This window comes from Anopheles bellator, chromosome 2 (genome assembly GCF_943735745.2).
Source record: "Anopheles bellator chromosome 2, idAnoBellAS_SP24_06.2, whole genome shotgun sequence".
Lineage (NCBI taxonomy): Eukaryota > Metazoa > Arthropoda > Insecta > Diptera > Culicidae > Anopheles > Anopheles bellator.
This window is the reverse complement of record NC_071286.1, coordinates 27,906,237-27,926,047: the sequence shown is the minus strand read 5'-3', so window position 1 is coordinate 27,926,047 and position 19,811 is coordinate 27,906,237. Positions and strand designations below refer to the sequence as shown.

The window sequence follows — 19,811 nt, the reverse complement described above, 5'->3', positions numbered from 1 at the left end:
ATTGTCTTAAAATAACTTCATCTTTCCGACGCGCTGATTGACTGCTTAATTTGTCTTTCAATATGTTCTTATTCCAGCAATACCTCCTGCCGATCGAACGAAGAATTGAACGCAAGCTTGTAGCCAGTTCGAAACGTCAATCCCAATCGACCAGCTCGAACTATCAGATGATGTAGTCGTGTGCGTGCAGCAGAGCCAAAACAGTGTGAAAGGGCGAGTGCAGACCAGTCGATCGTGTGTGGCACGGGAGCAGAGCAAAGCTGGCGAAGTCGTCGTCGTGTGAAATTGTCAGGCAGGCTCATTCCAGCCTTCTTCGAAGCTGCCAGATTGTGAGCAATCTACTGTTCGCGAAAGAATCGTCCGTGTGACACGAAAGCGGTCCGGTCCAAGTTTTTTTTTATCGCACCTAGTATCCCCGTCTGCGTGCGCCGTGTGTCTTCGGGTGACGACCGTGAGTTTCTACGAAAGCGCGTGTGAACGCGTCATATCAGGGCGACGTAAAAGGGCACAGAAAAAGAACAATCGCTCATCGAGGCGATGGCGATAATCATCTACCGGGAATGGTGTGTAGCGCACCGATTGATTTTCTGCAAGGCCTACCTTTTCGCAGCTACATGTCGTGCACGTCCTGGAAACAGCAATACAAAGTGATATAGAGCCGTGTGGTGAAAAAGATTCGCGATCCCTGCCAAGAGAAATGAAGTGCGAAACGGCGGCAGTGGCGCACGGGGCTGAGCGAAAAAGTTTAGTGTGCAAAAAATTTGGAGCATAATAAGAGCTAACCATCATCGTCGCACACATCATCATGCGGCAGCGGGGAAATTTTGCGAATGTTTTTTGCCACAGCCACAGTGGCAGAAGAGAGCAGTAACAGCGGCCGTCGCCGTCGAGTTGACCTCGAAATGCATAAACACACACCAGGGTGGGACTGACTGCTGACCCCTGGGATGGGACTTGTTCGCGGCTAGCACATCCTTTGCACGGCGGTTTCTCGAAGATCGGACAGTTGGATGAAATATTGCACCGGATCGAGGGAGTAGCAGGCGGCTGAAAAACAGTTGGCCACTCGACGGTGGTGATGATCCACGGACCCGCCAGGCAGCAAGTGAGGCTACGTCTTGCCTGGTGTGTCTACTGGGAGAAAGAGAGACAACACAATATCCGCTCGTCTGGCAAGACGGCGGCAACAATAACAACAAGAGCAGCGGATTCCAGTAGAAAACGTCATCTGTCGTGCTGCCGTCGCGCCCGTGTGTGTGGGAATCGGTTTTGCTACGATGTGCTGCTGGAAAGCGCGACGAGAAGCGAGCAACGGACGGACGGTCGGGGGGAACAAGTTGTCAAATCATTCCCATTCCCACTAGCGCATCCACTAGAAATTTGGTGGCCGTGATTTGGCGCTCGATAGAAAGATTCACAGCTCCCGAAGAGTGACGACGGGCATATGCATTCACATCCTGTAATAATAATGTCAATGCCTGCTCTACAGCAGCCGTTGCCCGCTGCTGTGATGATGAGTCATTCGACGACGCATCAGGCGAGTGGGAACGATTCTTTGTTAGATTTTCTGCAGGACACCACCGACCGCCGACGGTGGTGACCTAAAACCTTAAAACCGTTTGTTTATATCCTGCACAACTACGTGCTAGGTTCATGTGCGCCAGAACCACACCCGCTATGTATGTTCGCCCATATCTTGACAACGAGCCGCGACCGTGATTTGCAATTGATAAGCATAAGTAGCCTACCTTTTTTCTGAATCGAACGAAGAAGCCTGCCGTCGTTACTGACGGGATGCTTGATATTGCTTGTTGGCACTACTCGAATCCTTTGGTTGAACGCTCGTGTGTAAGGTTGTGGGGGAGACCGATTGTGAAAGATTGTGTGCGGTTTCGGGATGGAGCAGCTAGATAATGAGAGATATTTTCTACCCCTTTCCGACAGCCAGCAGTCGTCGCAGCCGCTAGCTTGTCAGCGATTTATTTGCAAACCGATTGTGTCGCCTGCCGAGGGCAAAATAATGTTACCAGAGCGCGCAGATGTGATGTCGAGACGAGCGCGCGACCTCCTGTGGAAAGTGTCCGTTTTCGAGAGTCAGTGAGTGTGTTGTTCTGTTTGTTTTATTGTGAGCTTGGTTAGCAAGGAAAGGAATCACATTCGGAGCGACGGTACGGGACAAGTGAAATCGACCATCACCGCGATAACGCTGAAACAGCTTGCTGCGTAACTACGTAAACCAATAGATGAAATACGCTCTGCGTTAGTGAATATTACGTTCAAAAGCCACAGACGACAATGCAATAGTGAAACGAGTAGATTTCACACTAAGAAAAGAGTTTGATTTGCCAAAAGATGGAGTCGTATCCGGCAACCACAAAGTAGGCTGTCGTGAGTTGCCGAAGAAAGTGTTGACCAGTGAGACGTTGGTGAGCGATCCTAGCGAGAAGCAAACGTTCGTAATTTCCGTAGCGTCGAAACGTATCCCTCGTTCACGGATAAAACCTACACAACCAACGGATTATTGAATCTTGATCGACTCCCAGGAGGGAGAGCTACCACAGGCAAGCCGGCGAATTATCTCGCCCCGCCCCGCCGCCCCCGGGAACCATCTCTGTCGGGACCGAGAGCAATATAAACACGATCACGACGGCGGCATCCAGTGTTGTGCCAGCGGTGCCAGCGAGGAGCAAGGCCAAACCAGGTGGTGAGTAATATCCCGTAGGCCGCACACCACAGTGCACGGCCCACCAGCTCAAATAACGTCACCACGAACCGGTAGAGTTATGATTGTTAAGGAAGACACAGGAGGGCATCGTCTGCTTTGCCCTGTTGCGCGCGACGCTCCGCGTGGCCGCGCATGATGTCCGCCGTGTGCGCCTTTGTCACCACCGTGACAAGATTACGAGGCGCGCCCACATGACGAACGCCGCCACTCGGTTACGATTACTCAACCACCGTCCAGACGGAGAGAGAAAACTTCGTAAAAAATTCTTTGGCCGTGTCTGGTGGTGTTGAGGCAGGATCGAGTAGGAACAACGCTCGTACTCTAGGAAAAATTTGCTGCGATCCAATCAGTTCCGGTTCTCCCTATCGTTGTGGTACCAAAAAAACGGAAAAAACCAGTTGATGAGATTTGGCTATTTTTGCTTCAAAGTATCGTGGGCACTGCTGCTACCAATGGATGTGTTTGCCATTTTTATGATGGTTGGCCGAAAAGCAGAAAATTTAAAATTTAAATCGTTTCAAGCTCTCAAACACGTCACATAAGCTGAGAGGGGCGAAACGTGGCCGGACGAACACCAGCGGATGATTATGCTCCACCACGACGCGGTTTCGCTTTCAATCGACTGTTTTTGGTCCACAAACGGAAGGCCGGAAGTTTGAATGCATGCTTTCTCTCGCTCCCGATGCGAGTCGGCTGCTTTGGCGTCCTGTTGCTGCGTGGTTTCCATTTACGAAAACATATGCTCAAAACATGGCAATTTATTTGTAAGGCATAGAAGAAATTCGCCTGAATCTGGTGGCTTTGGAAAATGTTACTTCTTATCTTTTTTGTTAAGCCATCTGCAGTGCATGCAGGTTAAGTTGCTTAATGTTTGATTGTTGACGTTCGCTGCATACTCAAACGCCTTAATCTGCAGTGTCGATCAGTACCTTGCATGCGACCAAACACGATCGGTCGATCGGATCGTGATTTGTGGTTGCGGCGCTGATGGGGTGGACATTGCCACGGCGACAAATGATTCACCTTCCTTCGGGTGGAGCACTCGCGTCCAAACACCTTCCCGCGGCTTTGGTCGATTGTATTTCCTTGGTCCCACCGCGCTTGGTCCCATCGACTCACGCCTCTACGAGTCTCTATCACAGCCCTTGGTGCGTAATCACATTTCCTGTTCGTTTGTCCGCTTGTAAAGTTTTCATTGATAAAGATGAGAGTCATACCTCGTTTTGGTTACTGGTGTTTTGCGTAAGCCACCCGGGACTCTTTGGGTGCGGTGTCGCTGTTTAATTGTTTCATACCATTTATGTGTGGATGCCTCGTTTTCCATTCCCGCAACACGAATGACAACGTGCACGATTGATTGCTGCGAATTACTTTTTTATTGTTCGAAGGTTTCGATGGAGGAATTGCGTATTGGCCACATTAGTTGCTGCCGCACGGGGTTGGGTTGTACTGACCTAAGCCACTTTGATTATGGCTGACCGCTGGCGTTTTAGCAGTGCCATGAACGTCTTGAAACTCTGAGGCCAAATCAATCGAACTCAAATCAAACCCTTGAATGACGAACGATCCTCTCGCGATAATTTTTCAAATACCTTCATTGATGCATGCCGCATGCCGAAGGTCTTTCGCGTTAGTTAGTTTGCTAATGGGTGCCGTTAATACTACTACTTGCTACTTGCTACTTGCTACTCGTTGAAGCTTTACACCTTAACCTTGGAACCCTCTCGTGGCGGGGTGCGTGTTGTAACCCAACAGCTCCACCTTACGTTCGCACCTTACGCACTACGCAAGGGTCTAGAGATAGCAGCCAATAGTGGAGAATAACCTTCCAGCTTTTGAATTACCTAACCGCGCGAAGCGGTCGTTCCACCTAACGTTGGTGGACTGGCCGTGTGTCGGATGGAAGCTAGAGGAATGAGTGGGTTAATTCACACAGGGTCCTTTGGTAATATTTCTCGAAACCGTTTAGCTGCTAAACCCTGAAAGCCTGCCGGCCGGACCGGCTGTTGCTGATAAGCAACGCGTTTCGTCTACGGTAAGGGTTTGTCGCGCCATGGTTGACTAGACTTTTTCCGCACAGGGAACAGTTATCAGCTCTCAAACGCTCCAAAATCGATAAGATAAACCAGAGGACACCCCTAGTGAGTCCCGCTGCCGGATTGAACACTGGTAACGGGAGCGCACCACATACGAAAGTGGAAATGCTTTGTTGTTGTCAGAAAATATGTAAAATTTGCTCATTTTCGGGGGAGCCGAATAAAGTGAGTAAAGAGAAACGTGTGGGCTAAAGGATTCGATTTAATAGAACTATGAACTTTCGTGCGCTTTCGTTGGTGATTTTGCTTCATTGTCAAAGTTCCACATGAAAGTTGCAGTGTGGTGAAGGAACTACCAACACATGGCCGCCGCGGTTAGTCCGGGCGAAAGCGTTATCATTGCCTTATGGGGCGGGGGTTGAGCACTAGAGTGAAGTGTTGCACATCACCACCACCTGTCGACAACCTGTGTGTGCTCGGGGTCGCCCGATATCCGGTGCTCGATTAGGAAACTCGTCGTGGTTTCTACCTTCGCGCACCACCTTTCCGCACATCAGGCTGTAGATTATGCTGCGACTTCGAAAACGGTCGATCCCGAAATGGAGCAATTACACACGTCCCGACCGCGGGGTGGCTGCGATTGCGTTGCCGAGTGCAGTGTGCGCCAACTTATCAACGCGTCAAATGTCGATCTCGACCGATAGTCACCATTTTTTATCACTCTTTTTGTGTCCACGTATCTATTATTGATCGTGGCAACCGGGAGGGGTTGACTCAAATGACGACCAGAAAGATTATCAGCTCCATTCTTATCCATTCCGTGCGGCTGCAAAAGGCTTCTTCTGTAGAATTTCGGTAGAATTTCGGAATTTTCTGTCCCTTTATTTTATCCCCTTTTTCCCTCTCCGATCACGCCCGAGGGTAAGTGACCTAAATTCACACAAATAAACCCACCAGAAGCCCATAATGCCGGGTTTTGTTTGGCCGCGAATACTGCGCACGGGGTTTATGGGAGCCGCCGCGAGCACTAACAACATATAATGCTCTCTGCACCATTGCGCCGCGCGTCATTCAAGCAATCGGTTCGTCTGGACAAATGTGTGTCACATGCGCATTTCGCATCGGATCACCGACATCCGGGGCACTGATCAGTTTGCGCGTCTCGTCGCCATCGTGTTGCACTAGATGATCGCATGAAGTGAGAAACGGCGATCGTTGTGCGCTGCGCATGAAATGAATGTCATGTCAGCATAAGCAACCAACAAAGAAGGCGGTGAGATTTTTGTGACAATACAAAAATCGCCGCATGCTGCTGTGAATGTGATTTACGCTGTTTACTATGGAACATCGAAAGGGCACAGCTATGGTAACGGTGCGATCGTTTATGGTGGCCGCAGAGGACGCGATCAATAGCGATCTCTGCGGTGGTGCAAACGATCCGAATTTTAAATGGTATTTCAATCGTTATTTTTATTCACTGCTGCCCGATTCGCTGTCTCACTGACACACCGTCGCATTTTTGGGTGTGTGTTGGCCAGCCTGCCATGTGGAGGACTGGACGCCAGGGCGGACCCTGGAGTGGGCTGCGGAATGTGTATTAACTAAACAAATCCGGCGAGAATCGAGGGTTCAAAATGGCGACTCAATACTATCGATAGGATTTACAAGCGGAGCATATATACGAGCGCCTGCCTGATGCCGAACGAAAGGAAGGGGTTCAAATGGCTGGCGTCCGCGACGGTCACGAACTAAAGCAAGCGTCACTTATGCAATATCGTCATCGGACGGCGGTCAAGTTTTCTGTGAACGTGCGTACTTTGCCGCCGAACCGACGACATCGCCAAATTCTCTTCACGTGAAGTCGCTTCGGAGTTCTCGGGTAAGCCATAGATCATACGGAACGTGCTTTGCGAGGATGACAGAAAGCGGCCGTTCGGATCTGTTCCCTTCCATCGAGGGGCAATAATATCTTTTCCGGCAGCGTACGCCTAGGTTCCTAGTCTAATCTACACTGTCCGGTTCTTGGTTTGTTTTGTTTCGGTACGGTCGGTTAAGAGCTTCAGCAGGAAGTGTGTTGGCCGACTGCCAACATTGGCCCCGGAAAGCTACAAGTTATGTTCAAAGAGTGTCCACTCGTCTTCGTGAGCATGGCGAGAATTTCCGGGAAAATAAGAGCAAAGCGGAATGTGGTGTCCTGCGAGTGGCCCACAGTAAACTGGGTCTATGGTGGCCAGCCACAGGACGCCACATGCATTAAGAAATGTCCGGCAACCGGAACTTCGTTTCGTTTATTTTCGCCTCGCCTATTAAGGCCGGTGAAATGATATTAAAAAATCAATAGCTTTGTCGACTATGAAGTATTGTAAGGTTTTTTTTGTTCTTCCTATTTTGCAGCTTCCTGAAAAATGCCTCCACCGCCGCCGCCTGGACCACCACCTCCTCCGGGGCCGCCACCACCGCCGGCCCTGAAGGTGGGAGGTGGCGGTGCACCGTCGGCCGACGGTCGGAACGCACTGCTCCTGTCGATTCAAAAAGGTGCCAAACTCAAGAAGACGGTCACAGTCGATAAAAGTGGCCCGCTCATCCAGGGCAAGGTAACACGGAAGGAGCCGCGACGGCAGAACTTTGAGTGGACACATTAATCCCTAACACCGCTTCCCCACCGTAGGTAACATCCGATGGAGGAGGAGGAGTCACAACCACCAACAGTGGGTCCAGAGCAAACAATCGGGCCCCAGGGCGGCCACCCGGAGACGACACGACGCCGCCAGCGTTCGGCGGTGCGGCGGGCGCTCAGCAGCCCAAGCTTGGTGGTCTGTTCGAGGGTATGGCAGCGATGCCGAAACTGAAGCCAGTCGGTACCAGACCGGCGGTTACGACCGGTAAGCTGAACGGCGGCGGCCTCACAATCCTTTCCAACCCAAACACTGCTGTGTTGTCTGCGTGTTTGTGTGCGTGTTTTGTGTGTTGGTAACGTTGTAACCTGAGAATGGCGCACACTGAATGGCTTCCTCCGAACGGTGTCAGAACGGGAACCCGTGGGTGACCGTTTGTGCTCGCTGTGGTCGCCACTGCTGATTGTTTACTTCCGCTTTCATGGACCATAATTTTCACCCACCCCGCCAAACTATCACGATCACCGGAGGGCGGAGAACTGTTCGTTTTGCTCGTCTCTCATAAAATCCTGGGGAACAGTTATGCGCAGGGGTTTGTCAGGTTTTGCATCCCTTAAACATAAACTTTGTTGTATCATTACCAGCAAACTCGAGCGGCGCGGCCGGACAGAACAAAACGCCATCACCGGAAGCGACGAAGGGTTCACCGATCAACAACGGTGGTGGCCGGGTCGGGAACGGTGGTACCGCTGGCGGTGGGATGGTTGCGCTCGACTTTTCCGATGAGCTTGCGCAGAAGTTAACGCTCAAGAAACAGAAACACCAGCAACCTACTGGTGGCACCATCAATAGTAATAGCCCCGCAATGAATCCGCCTCCTGCCGTGCCGAACGAAACGAACCTACGGATGAACCGGGGACCCCCACCGCAACCACCCACTTCGATCCCAAGGGTGAGCAGCGTTTTTCCCGGCGATCTCTGAACATTTCAGATTTTTGAATCATAATGCATAACTCTGCATCACTCCTTTCAGGCCACCGGAGACAACCAGTCGACGTCCGGGAAACTCCAGTCATCCTCCAGTCAGAAAAGGTGCGTACCGAGCGAGGGTCGCGCACGATCAACCGCCGCCGGTTCTTGGTGTGCTTCAGGTTTTTCGCTGAGGCTTCGTTTACCGTTCTGAATTTATCGCTCGCTTTACTGTGTGTCTTCTCGTGGTGTTAGAAGCGTTCGCGGTTTTAATTTAGATCTACTCCCAATCCTCTGTTCGTTGCACTGGATAAAGGTGAAAAACGCGTGACGATCAGTTTCGAGAGCTACCGTGTGGGGCATTTTTGTTTATTTTGATTCCCGAACCCGCGATCGATCGTGGTGTGGTTTACGATCCGGGTGGGAAGTATCACCGTCCGCAGTGAACGATCTCGGCGGGAGCCCAGGAGGCCCGCTCCGGTGCGTGTCCCCACCGGCAATGCTGTGCATGTGCGATGGCAAGTTATTTTTAGAAAGGCATTTTATTTTTAGACGATTATTTTTTGTACGATTCGTACGCGACCTCTGCGGTTCGCGCTTTGGCAACGCTACGGTTGCAGATGTTTGTTTGGCCGTGAACGTGGAGGTGTAAGCTGTAGTGTTGTGGTGCGGTTTGAACCACGTATTTCTACCGTAAAACTAACTAATCCTTCCCTCTGAAGATGCCAAGTTGTATAGTGTATCTTGTGTGTGTCTTGTAGTGTTCTATTATTTTTCGAGACCTCTTTTTAATCGTTTAGTTTTGGCGCTAGATGATGATAAGCGTTGATAAGGTTTGGTTTTGTATTTATATGCTAATTCCCTTGTGTTTTTCTGACAATCCTCCCTCTCCCCACGGACCATCCTCGGGTTCCCCTCGGGAATGGTGTTACCGGTCCGATTACATCGTCCAATCGTGTGTCCATCGTGTGTGTATCATACGTACCATCCTTCCGCTTCTTTATGCTCGATCGTTCGACGTTCGATCACATCATCCCACGCCACGTTCGCGGACTGTCTGTTCGGTAAGTAGTCAAGCACCGCCCACACCCAACCACCAGCCGCACGCGAAGCACCAACAACCGGCCGTTAGTGGTAAAGCATCAACGAATGGACCACCGAGACCACCGGTCGGCCCGGCTATCACCACCGTCATCGCCACTAGTCCCACACTCAACTCTGCCGGGCTGGTGCCCAACCGATCGACACTATTCGGCAACAACGTCGCCAACGGTAGCGTGCCGTCGGTGGCGGCGATAGCGACAACCGTCGCGGTGACGGCGCCAGTACCGCCGAAACCGGTACCAAACTATGGCAAACCAAATCTAGCGCCCAAACCGCCGGGCATGCAATCGGGCGATGCTGCGGCCAGGCCAACCGTGAGTCGACACCAGAGCATGCGAAGTCCAAGGTAGGGTGGGTTGCTGTGAAGCGCGGGTTATCCGGGTATCATCATACGATTGGACTGTCATTTGATTGTACGGAATTGTAACTAAATTTGCCAATGCTATTTGTGTGTGCGTGTGCGGGCGTGCCAGAGCGAAAACGAAATCACGCTTGGTGGGTCTCTGGTGGGAATGCTATACCAACCTGCTGCTTCGCTGTCTGCTTGTAGGTCTCCTCCTGTGTCGCAAACGGTACCGGCGTTCCCTGCCAACCATTTCGGAACCATGCGTGGTCCGCCGTCATCATCGGCCATGTTTCAATCGTCGGAATCCATCGTGCGACCACCACGGGAGGGCCCCGGTAAGTCTTTGGTTAGTATGAGAGGAAACATCAAATGTTTCTTAATTCCCTCTCTTTTTCGATCCTTTTCGCTAACCCAGGACGACCGTCAGCGCCACCGCCAAAACCACCGACAATGAAACCTCCGCCACCACCACCGGTGCGCAGCGTCAGCAACACGAACCTAACGCACCTGCCCCCGACGCTCAGTTTGGCACCGACGCAAGACAACGGCACCAGTGAACCGGCCTCGTTCGGCTCGGTTAACAACGTGTCGTCGCTTGCGCTGGCCGACGAGCTACGTGCGAAACTATCCGCCGGCGTTGGCCAATCATCGTCCAACAACCTGTCGGTGTCGAACGCATCGTCAACCTCCATCTCCACCGGCAACCTGAGTGTTGTGGGAGGTGGAGGAACTGGTAGCAGCGGTGGATCACTGACGAAGGGAGCTAGTCTTAAGGCGACGGCTGCACCACCGTTGCCGCCGCACCGAACGTGTCCAGCGCCGCCACCGCCAGCACCGCCAGCTGCGGCAGCCGCAGTATTGGTAAGCCCTGCACCTTTGCTTTATGCCAGAGCGATAAGAGCGATAAGATAACTCGTTCACCATTCCATTTTACCTACAGAACTCCGGTGACGCTCCCGTGCCACCACAGCGCATATCTTCGATTCGCAATTCCGCTGGAGGAGGTGCTGGTGTCAGCGTAGTGTCGTCGGCGGGTGCACCAATCAGTAGTAGCAGTAGTCACAACCAGAGTCATCATAGTCAAACCCATACCGGCGGCGGTGGTACCAGTTTGCACCGAAAGGAATCAACGGCCGCGTCCATGAGCAGCAGTTCGTCGTCCGTTGCCAGCACAAGCAAGATGCCGGGGCCCGAGATCGACCTCGAGGGCAAGTACGCGTTCTACTTCCACAAGGTGACGGAGTTTCCGCAGCCGATGATGTTCCTCAACGTACCGAAAGTCTACCCGAGCGAAGTGCGGTTGCAGCAAACGGCCCTGCAACAACAGGCACAGCAGCAACATCGCCAGCAGTAACCGCGCGAAAACGAGAAACATCTCTGGCGCCTTGTGTCGTATGCAATAATGGGGTGCGTGTCCAGGGCGACCGTAGAGCGCATAGCATGGAAAGGGGAAGTTTCAAATATTATTATAATCTTTTCAGCAGATCAATCGCGGAACATGCTTTACCTATTGAAGGAACACCGTCACCCGCAGGTAATGACAGTATTCAAAAGGAAGATCGGGAAGAGGGGGCCTTCGTGCGGCTCGCGGATGACGGAGTGCAGTGCATATTCACGATATTCATCGTTCAAGCTCAATTATACATCAATCAGGCACCCAGGTGTGTTCGTGTGTGCGTTAAACGAAAAACGAGACACTGTCCCGCACAATGGGGGCTGACACCGTCACCGAGGAACGCAAGTTTAAGACGATCACACGGGACACATAATATTAACCCAAACAAAAACCTAAAGTCACCAAACCATATCAACGGGGAGAACACATGGAGGTGGTAGTAGTGGAACAATAGTAAGAGCGGAACTAGGAAACACTGAAGAGCCGAACCCTTCTCTTGGGGGATACCTTCGATAAAAGCAAAGGATACAAAGCATTGATTGAAGCCAACATACGAAGACTAATCGAGTTAAGTGGAAAGAAATTAACAAAAAATATTGATTCAAAGCAATGAGCAAGCTATAGTGAGAAACCTGTTTTTGATAACCGAATAGAGAGCGGTTACGAAACGGCGGTAGCGAAAATCGGTATAAATGTGTTATGTAAATAGTCAAAACCATTCGGAAACTGTTGAATTTTAGTTTATCATTCGTTTCAAAAACACCGTAGATGGCAGTTTTAATTTCGCAGTTGTGAATCGCTCGGAAAAATGGATGGATTCATCAATGGTTTTTACCGGATCCTTCGTTCGGACACTCGGATCGTATGCTCCCATAAACTTATACCTCCTTATTTGTAAGAAGAAGAGAAACTTTACTTGGCCACTAAACCATTCACGTTTTTGAGCGTGAATCGGGCGATCGGTAGAGATCGAGTGGCAAGCGCGGGCAGGATTGATCGTTTGCGGGGGAAAGATTGTGTGTCGTGTAAGTGTAAGTAAACAGAAGCCAATTAACATCAGTTTATTAATCGAACAAAAGTACGAGAGCAATGACCGATCGTGGGGAATGTTAAATGTTAACGAATGTTGCGCTACCGATCAAAACGCATCAAATAGATAATTCTACTTTCGAAGGGAACAATCATTGCAATGAAGGACAAATAAGATAGAGAGCGCCGGGTGTGGGAGAGTTGATAGACGTTTCTGAACGTTGCATTTTATCATTCGATTGCGCATGGGTACACGCCTCGCATTTCGGAAAGAGGAAGAGGACACACGCACGTATGTAGTTATGGCGCGCGCGGCGTTCAGTTCGTTCGTTTCTCTTTATTAATCCCAACTTGTTATTTCTCTTCGTTGTACATATGGACTTAAACACTATTTAATCGTAGGCCGTGGTTACAGGCTCGCGGAGGAAGAGGAATAGAGGACGGCCACAGTGGCTCTCGAGCAAGCGGCTGCTACAAGCTGCTGCAAACACAATAACGAGAGAAAAATAATAACAGTATCAAAACTATCGAAGAAACCTCTGATTTCCGCCGGGGATCTCCTCATTCTTCCGAAAGAACCGCTTTACCGATCCACCAGAGGCTAAGTGAATTTTCTACGTAATTTTCCCGCTTTTGGCTATTCGCAGGCGGCGTAGCAGGAATCGAAATTCCATAGTCGGCCGGTTGATCATCTTCGTCGTCTCCAGTCGGGTGGCTGAAGTGATACTGACCACTAGTTGTCGCCAGTACCGGTGCGTGCGGATGGAACGAGACACCATTGAGACAGTCCCGGTGAAGGGGAAACTGCAATTCCTTCGAACGATCGTTCTCTGCGTCGCGCAGGTTCCACGCGTGAAGTGTACCGCCCGTGTCGCCACTTGCTAACCAGTGGCCCTGGGTGGAAAAGTCCAAATAGATCCGCTGGTTGGTTGCACAGGTCCGGTACAGTGTGCGTACCGGCACCGTGAGGTTGCGAACGTCCCAGAGTAAAACTTTTGGGTCCTTCCGCGCTCCGGAAACGAACTGGTCCTCCGTGTCGGGTGCGAATCCAAGCCACGTCACACCGGCCGTGTGACTGTTTGCGGGCGTGTAGTTACCCACCGGCAGTATCTCGCCGGACCGGCTGTCCAACACCGAGATGCTACGGTTCCACGATCCGAAAATGATCGTGTCCGGCATCGACGATGCTATCGCCATGCACGACGCGGTTGATTTCGTGCGCCAAGTAGACGTTTCGCGCCCCGGAATGTTGACGTCGAACGATTTGAGTGACTTTTTGTAGCCACCGTAGATGGTGGACCCATCGACCGGGGAGAAGGCGAGCGATAGGGCAGCTTCCACCTCGTCGTACTGATCGTAGCCTTTGTACGAGCAACGCAACGCACCGGTGAATGCATCCCACATTTGGATCGGTTCATGCTGGCGGGAAGCGATCCAGCAGCAGGTCTCCGGGTAGCCGCTGTTCATCGCCGGGTACCAGGCGAAGTCGTACACGAGGCCACCTTCCTTCACATGCACCGCCGACGTCAGGATGTCGACCGGGCGGTCTTCCGACACCGTTTCCGCGACGTACAGGTCAGTCGGCATTTCAACAACGTGCATCCCATCGTTGTTGACCGCCGTCAGAACGCACGTTCCGTCCGGGGACCAACGGCAACCTTGCAAGTAGTTTTGGCGCACCGGCCGGTCCCAGGAGCAGCGAGCCAATTCGATGCACGTTCGATCGCCGAAGAAGTCGCTCTCTACCGTCCGCTTGTAATGCACAGCCGAAGTCGTTGGTTCGTCGGTTTGCATCGGAATCGCCTCAGCTTGTGCGTCCCGTGCCGCATCGTCCCCGTTGATTCGTTCCGTACCTTCGGATTCGGCTTGTGGCCGGTCATTTTGTGCTTCTAAACTTTCTGCCGCTTCGCTCATGGTGCCGCGAAGAATGTAAACACAATTGCTTGTTGAACAACTGTTCTCACTCGTCGCTGCTGGCAGCACTGCACTGTTTTGACATTTGATTTCGCTGCCGTGAAAAGTTCGTGCGCGTTTTGGATTGCCGGTTCGTGTTCGCGCTTGTGTATGTGTTTCGCGTCCGCGGATTCCGTTTCTCGCGGTTTGGTGTTGTTTTCTCGCTCGCGCACCGTCGCGTTTTATGTCAAACGTTCGCTCGTGAAGTGGCCCGGCAACATTAGGATCAACAAACTTGCAGCTCCGGAAGGCCGATTTTTGCGGACCGATCCAATAGTGCCGAAAGCAGAATGTTTCACGTTTCACGCTTTATCGCCCGGGGACAGTGTCAGCTGAAGGGTTGCGTTCGGCTGGCCGCACTCCAGTCTAGCCGCCACATTACTACCAGCCGTGCGGTAAGTTTACCTGAACAGTGTTCTCGGACGTGGTGGAAAATCGGAAAATTACATAACTTTTGATAAACCTCGCGCGGCTCGTTCGGTACAGTCCCGGTTTTTGTTATCCGGTCGAGATGAAAGTGTTGCCAAAAGGAAGCACAGTAGGCGATGAAACTGATACGGCGGTAAGAAGAGTTTTCAATGAGCTTCTCCAGTGCTCCAAGTGTCTTACCGTTTCGCATTGCCTTTATCGGTTGCTGGTCACCGGATCGTTTGACACTTCGCTCGGCTGTTGAATGTGGAGAACTATTCGAAGGACGTAATTTTTTTTTGCTATACCCCTTGATTTTTGCTGAATTAATTTAAACTTTATTGAAGCTGCTAACCACTCCGCATGAGTTATCAAACGATAACATCATTAGAAAAAAATGAATAATTTTGGAAGTAGTCATTTGAACGTCTTATCTTAAAACTTGTGGTTCAGTCGACAGGGTTTATCAGAACTGCTTTGGTAACTTGCTACTTTGAACAAGCGATAACAACCTTCAAATTGCAAATTCAACCTTGCATTCGCACCGTGTTGCTCTGCACACTATTCTCGTTGAGCCGGTCGGGGTAATCGCCCATTCCCATAAACAGGATTGCCTTTTTACCACAATACGAGCACAATCACAACTTGCGCTCAAACCACACGGACACACAGTGGTTGTCGGCCACGACCGTGTTGATGGTTCGCTTTGAGATTAAATCGAACACATAAACACTTTCCAGCACCACCGGCCAGGCCAGTCGGTTGCGAAGTGAACCGAAGAGAAGACGCAACCCGTTGACGCCACTTCTGCTAAGCCCATCGCGTGCCTGTCGAGTCTTAAGTGACCTCTACGTGGTTGTTCTTTTACTGCGTAGCCGCTCTAATTGTCTGCTAATTCTTTGGCTAAACGTCGTTTAAGCGTTACAATTGATTGAATCAACATCGTTTGCTTGTTAGTGACAAGTGCCCTGCCCAGAACGAGTATGGTAAATATGCTAATGCTATGGAATGGAACATTAATCTGTGTTCGATCGTAGGATCGGCAGTTGCTAAGGACCGCGGGCAATGCTCAGTTACTGCAAGTGGCTTTAGGTCTGTGATAGAGTTTATTGTCGTTTGAACGATTATGTTGCTCTTAAAATACGAAAGAGCTTGGAAATGGACTGCTAATTATCTTGACTTCATGAGCATCATAAGGTCAACAAAGTCGCATAGATTCTGAAAGATAAGGATTCGTTTAGTGTGCTAAGGAAAAATATTTAAATATATTAATAAGAGTTTTCCCCCTGCTGATGGAGCAGTCGGTAAGGCTCGTCGATGTCACGCAGCTGGCCTGGGTTCGAATTCCGGGATCGGTTGTCACTCAACCGACCATGGTTTTGATTCCCCATACCGTCGTGACAGGCGCGGGGCTAACAACCCCGCCCGTAAAAACGAAATGTTAGATTAACCAGAGATATTAACAATGTATCTGGAACAGGCCAAGATCGCCCAGCGGTTGTAACGCCAAAGAAGAAGAAGAGTTTCAAAAAACGGCACGATCGTGAAGGAACCAACCAGCATAATGAGTTTCTGTTAGTTGAACCTGTTGCTTCATAATATTCCCATCATTTGGTGTTTCTTCACAATGACGGCGCCAAAAATAAGTTGCCGTCGTCAGCAAACCATTTTCTTGTTGACCTTGAACTTGAACTGCCGCCATTGCGATGTACCGACCGGGACCACGATTTCGTTATCATCATTATTTTTCATTTATTCGCAGACTAGCAAGGATGTTGGCTTTCGCACGGAATCGGACACGTTCGGGGAGCTGAAAGTGCCGAACGATAAATATTATGGCGCCCAGACGGTTCGCTCAACGATGAACTTTCCGATCGGTGGCCCAACCGAACGGATGCCACAGCCCGTGATTACCGCCATGGGTATCCTGAAGAAGGCGGCCGCTCTCGTGAACAAGGAGTACGGTCTTGATCCGAAGATCGCCGATGCGATCGCTCAGGCTGCGGACGATGTGATCTCCGGTAAGCTTTACGACGATCACTTTCCGCTCGTAATCTGGCAGACCGGATCCGGTACGCAAACGAACATGAACGTTAACGAGGTGATCAGCAACCGGGCCATTGAGCTGCTCGGTGGTCAGCTCGGCTCGAAATCGCCGGTGCACCCAAATGATCACGTAAACAAGTCGCAATCGTCGAACGACACGTTCCCGACAGCCATTCACGTTTCGGTGGCGCGCGAACTAACTGGTAACCTCAAGCCGGCCATTAAGACACTGCACGACGCACTCAAAGCGAAGTCGCACGAGTTTAAGGACATCATTAAGATTGGTCGGACGCACACGCAGGACGCGGTGCCGCTTACGCTGGGTCAAGAGTTCAGCGGCTACGTACAGCAGATGGCTTTCGCGCTGGACCGCATCGAGGCCGTCCTGCCCCGGGTGTACATGCTCGCGATCGGTGGCACCGCCGTCGGCACGGGGCTGAACACGCGCATCGGGTTTGCGGAGAAGGTTGCGGGCAAGATTGGCGAACTCACGGGTTTGCCGTTCGTGTCGGCACCGAACAAATTCGAAGCCCTTGCGGCACGTGATGCGATGGTGGAAGTATCGGGATGCCTCAACACGATCGCCGTGAGCTGCATGAAGATTGCCAACGATATCCGCTTCCTCGGATCCGGCCCGCGCTGCGGTCTGGGTGAGCTGAGCCTGCCAGAGAACGAACCCGGCAGCTCGATTATGCCCGGCAAGGTGAATCCTACCCAGTGCGAGGCCATGACAATGGTTTGCGCACAAGTGATGGGCAACAACGTGGCGGTTACTGTCGGTGGTTCCAATGGTCATTTTGAGCTGAACGTGTTCAAACCACTGGTGGTGTCGAATGTTCTTCGCTCGATCCGTCTGCTGTGTAAGTAAACTGAGCGGAAGAAAACCACAAAACCCTGAATGATGATGCGATTGTTGCTCTTACAGCGGACAGTGCCCGTACGTTCACGAAGAATTGCGTCGTCGGTATTGAGGCGAACCGCGCCAACATCGACAAGATCATGAACGAATCGCTGATGCTGGTCACGGCGTTGAACCCACATATCGGCTACGATAAGGCTGCCAAGATTGCGAAGACTGCCCACAAGGAAGGCACGACTTTGAAGCAGTCCGCCCTCAAGCTGGGTTACCTCACCGAGGAACAGTTCGCCGAGTGGGTTCGCCCGGAGAACATGCTCGGTCCGAAGTAGGGTGACCGGAGATCGATCACCCAAGTGATTCGGAGTTGTGTTTTGAAAACAAAAAAAGAATCACAAAAATGAGTGTGTAGAAGCAGAGAAACAAATCGAAAAAAATATTTATTTTACTAAAGTGACTGACTGAGAATTGAATGCTTGTAGAATCGAAAGATACACAACACACCACTATCATACAAAATCCCTTAACCTATTTTATACCACTACTTACAAAATGGTTCTGGTAGAGATACAACAGATGTGTAACTAGGCATCTTAACGACGCATAGTTATATTATCATCCTTCAACCGATACTCCTCTGTTGGCCGGCCATCCTAAATTCAGATCCTCTTTGTTGTTTTTGTTGACCCACACCGCCAAGCCCAATTTTGCGAGACTGTTATCTAAGTCCACTATATTTCTATCTTGTTACGCCAGGGGTGTAGTGTACCCGAAGACAACAAGAGGATCGAAGGATTTTACTTCTACAAATTTCACCACTGTGCCGTGTTTGCCGGAACCAGGGAACCAGCTATCGGCATCTGAGGAGGTTTTCATTACAAAATTCTTCCGAATTTTCACCTCCACTCATTTTCAAGGGGGGGCTTGATAACTTAGCTTGATTCGTTGATAACTTGTTAAATCACTTGGATTCACTCGATCACTTGTTAAATGCTCACTTGTTGTGTTGAACCAACATAAAATTATTGGTTGATTGATTATTGATTGATTTCACTGAATCCAACAACTTCTCACTTGTTAAACTTTGTGTTGAACTAGCACCAGCACTTTCAATCACCTGATAAATTGTATGTTATTTAACTAGGATGGATGCAGCGGAACTTTGGCGGTCAAGCGGTTAACATTTAAGCAAAAACCGTTACAGTTCAGAATGTACCTTGAATCTACAGAAGGCTATCCAGCGCACCCGTAAATCGTACTCTACCTGTTATTCTATAAACTTTGAAGCTACCTACGTACGCAGTTGGGAAGTAGCTAAGTGCGACAAAATATCAAATATCATTATCATGTTATAATAATCAAATGCAATTCCATACACGCAACTCCAGATGAAGAAAGGTACAGGATTCTCGGTTTTCTTTCAGCGGAAGCTGTTAAAAGCTACATTAAAATTTATTTTTACTGTTCACTACTTCGAGATCTTGAAAAAAATCGAAAAAGGTAGATAAAAATGCATAATATCGCTCACCTTGTTACATATACAAACCTTATTTATTATCGCGCTACATCGTGTCGCGCGACACTTCTTAGTGCATGACTTCACTTTTTTCTCAACAGATGGCTCTTTTTTAATTCAAAAATCAGTTACAGTATGTGTCATAAGTTTTCGAACAATGATAAATACAAAGATGAAAACTTCTTTTATTCCATAAAAAACAGGTGTAAATCATGTTCCTTCTTGAATGATTTTTGCTTTCGTCATGTTGTGACCTGCTTTCGAGTCACTTTATTGTTTCCATGACTTGTTTCATTGCAACAACCATACATTGCAATTTGTTTCTTAATGTTGATTTAGGTCTCATATAGCAGAAAATTTCAACTCCTCATCACGATACTTGAGACATATCAAAAATTTATCACTCCAGAGCAGCTTTTCCCACAATAAACATGCCGATAATAAAATACCATTCTGTTTTCAGATTGGCCTTACTTGTTAAACATGAATGGACGTTACGTTTTTCGACACTAATTGTCACCGTTTTCCTGTAACTATAATGACCACAAATTCAAGACCATTTTGGGACCGCTCAGCATTCGTATAGTGGCGAATGTGTTTTATTGATCTAACTTTTCATCAACCCACACGAAGGGGACAACACTTGTTCCACCGTCGTCCTGTCGCTTCGTTTCGCGTTTCGTTTTCGTTGTATTGCAGCCAACGTTCGTCCCTGCGCGGCCGTTTCGGTGTAGTAGTGTAGTGCCTCGCAAAATCCCGGGCCGTAGCTTGTTAGCGGGCACAGCGGTGCGGCAGCAGGGAAGGGGGCCACG

The 19,811-nt window shown here is 50.0% G+C and overlaps 3 protein-coding genes across 7 annotated transcripts; 2 read left to right on the top strand and 1 right to left on the bottom strand.

The window, feature by feature from the left end:
* Positions 1-249: 249 nt before the first annotated feature.
* LOC131211505 (uncharacterized) lies at positions 250-12,730 on the top strand. Of its 4 annotated transcripts, none has more exons than XM_058205001.1 (11): positions 250-378; positions 1,945-2,704; positions 7,156-7,355; positions 7,430-7,643; positions 8,021-8,328; positions 8,410-8,468; positions 9,418-9,795; positions 10,000-10,130; positions 10,211-10,656; positions 10,736-11,202; positions 11,280-12,730. In XM_058205001.1, the coding sequence occupies exons 3-10, from the start codon at positions 7,167-7,169 to the stop codon at positions 11,147-11,149; spliced, it is 2,139 nt and encodes a 712-aa protein (XP_058060984.1). In that variant the 5' UTR covers positions 250-378; positions 1,945-2,704; positions 7,156-7,166; the 3' UTR covers positions 11,150-11,202; positions 11,280-12,730. The 4 variants fall into 4 exon arrangements, with proteins under 4 accessions (XP_058060984.1, XP_058060983.1, XP_058060985.1 ...); XM_058205000.1 differs by having other exon boundaries at positions 284-451; XM_058205002.1 differs by having other exon boundaries at positions 284-451; positions 11,277-12,730.
* Positions 12,520-14,555, bottom strand: LOC131211507 (telomerase Cajal body protein 1 homolog). Its single transcript, XM_058205006.1, has one exon. The coding sequence runs from the start codon at positions 14,132-14,134 to the stop codon at positions 12,782-12,784; it is 1,353 nt and encodes a 450-aa protein (XP_058060989.1). The 5' UTR covers positions 14,135-14,555; the 3' UTR covers positions 12,520-12,781.
* Positions 14,362-17,940, top strand: LOC131211506 (fumarate hydratase, mitochondrial-like). Of its 2 annotated transcripts, none has more exons than XM_058205004.1 (3): positions 14,362-14,568; positions 16,344-17,487; positions 17,553-17,940. In XM_058205004.1, the coding sequence occupies exons 1-3, from the start codon at positions 14,464-14,466 to the stop codon at positions 17,813-17,815; spliced, it is 1,512 nt and encodes a 503-aa protein (XP_058060987.1). In that variant the 5' UTR covers positions 14,362-14,463; the 3' UTR covers positions 17,816-17,940. The 2 variants fall into 2 exon arrangements, with proteins under 2 accessions (XP_058060987.1, XP_058060988.1); XM_058205005.1 differs by lacking the exon at positions 14,362-14,568 and adding an exon at positions 15,364-15,567.
* The last annotated feature ends 1,871 nt before the right edge of the window (positions 17,941-19,811 follow it).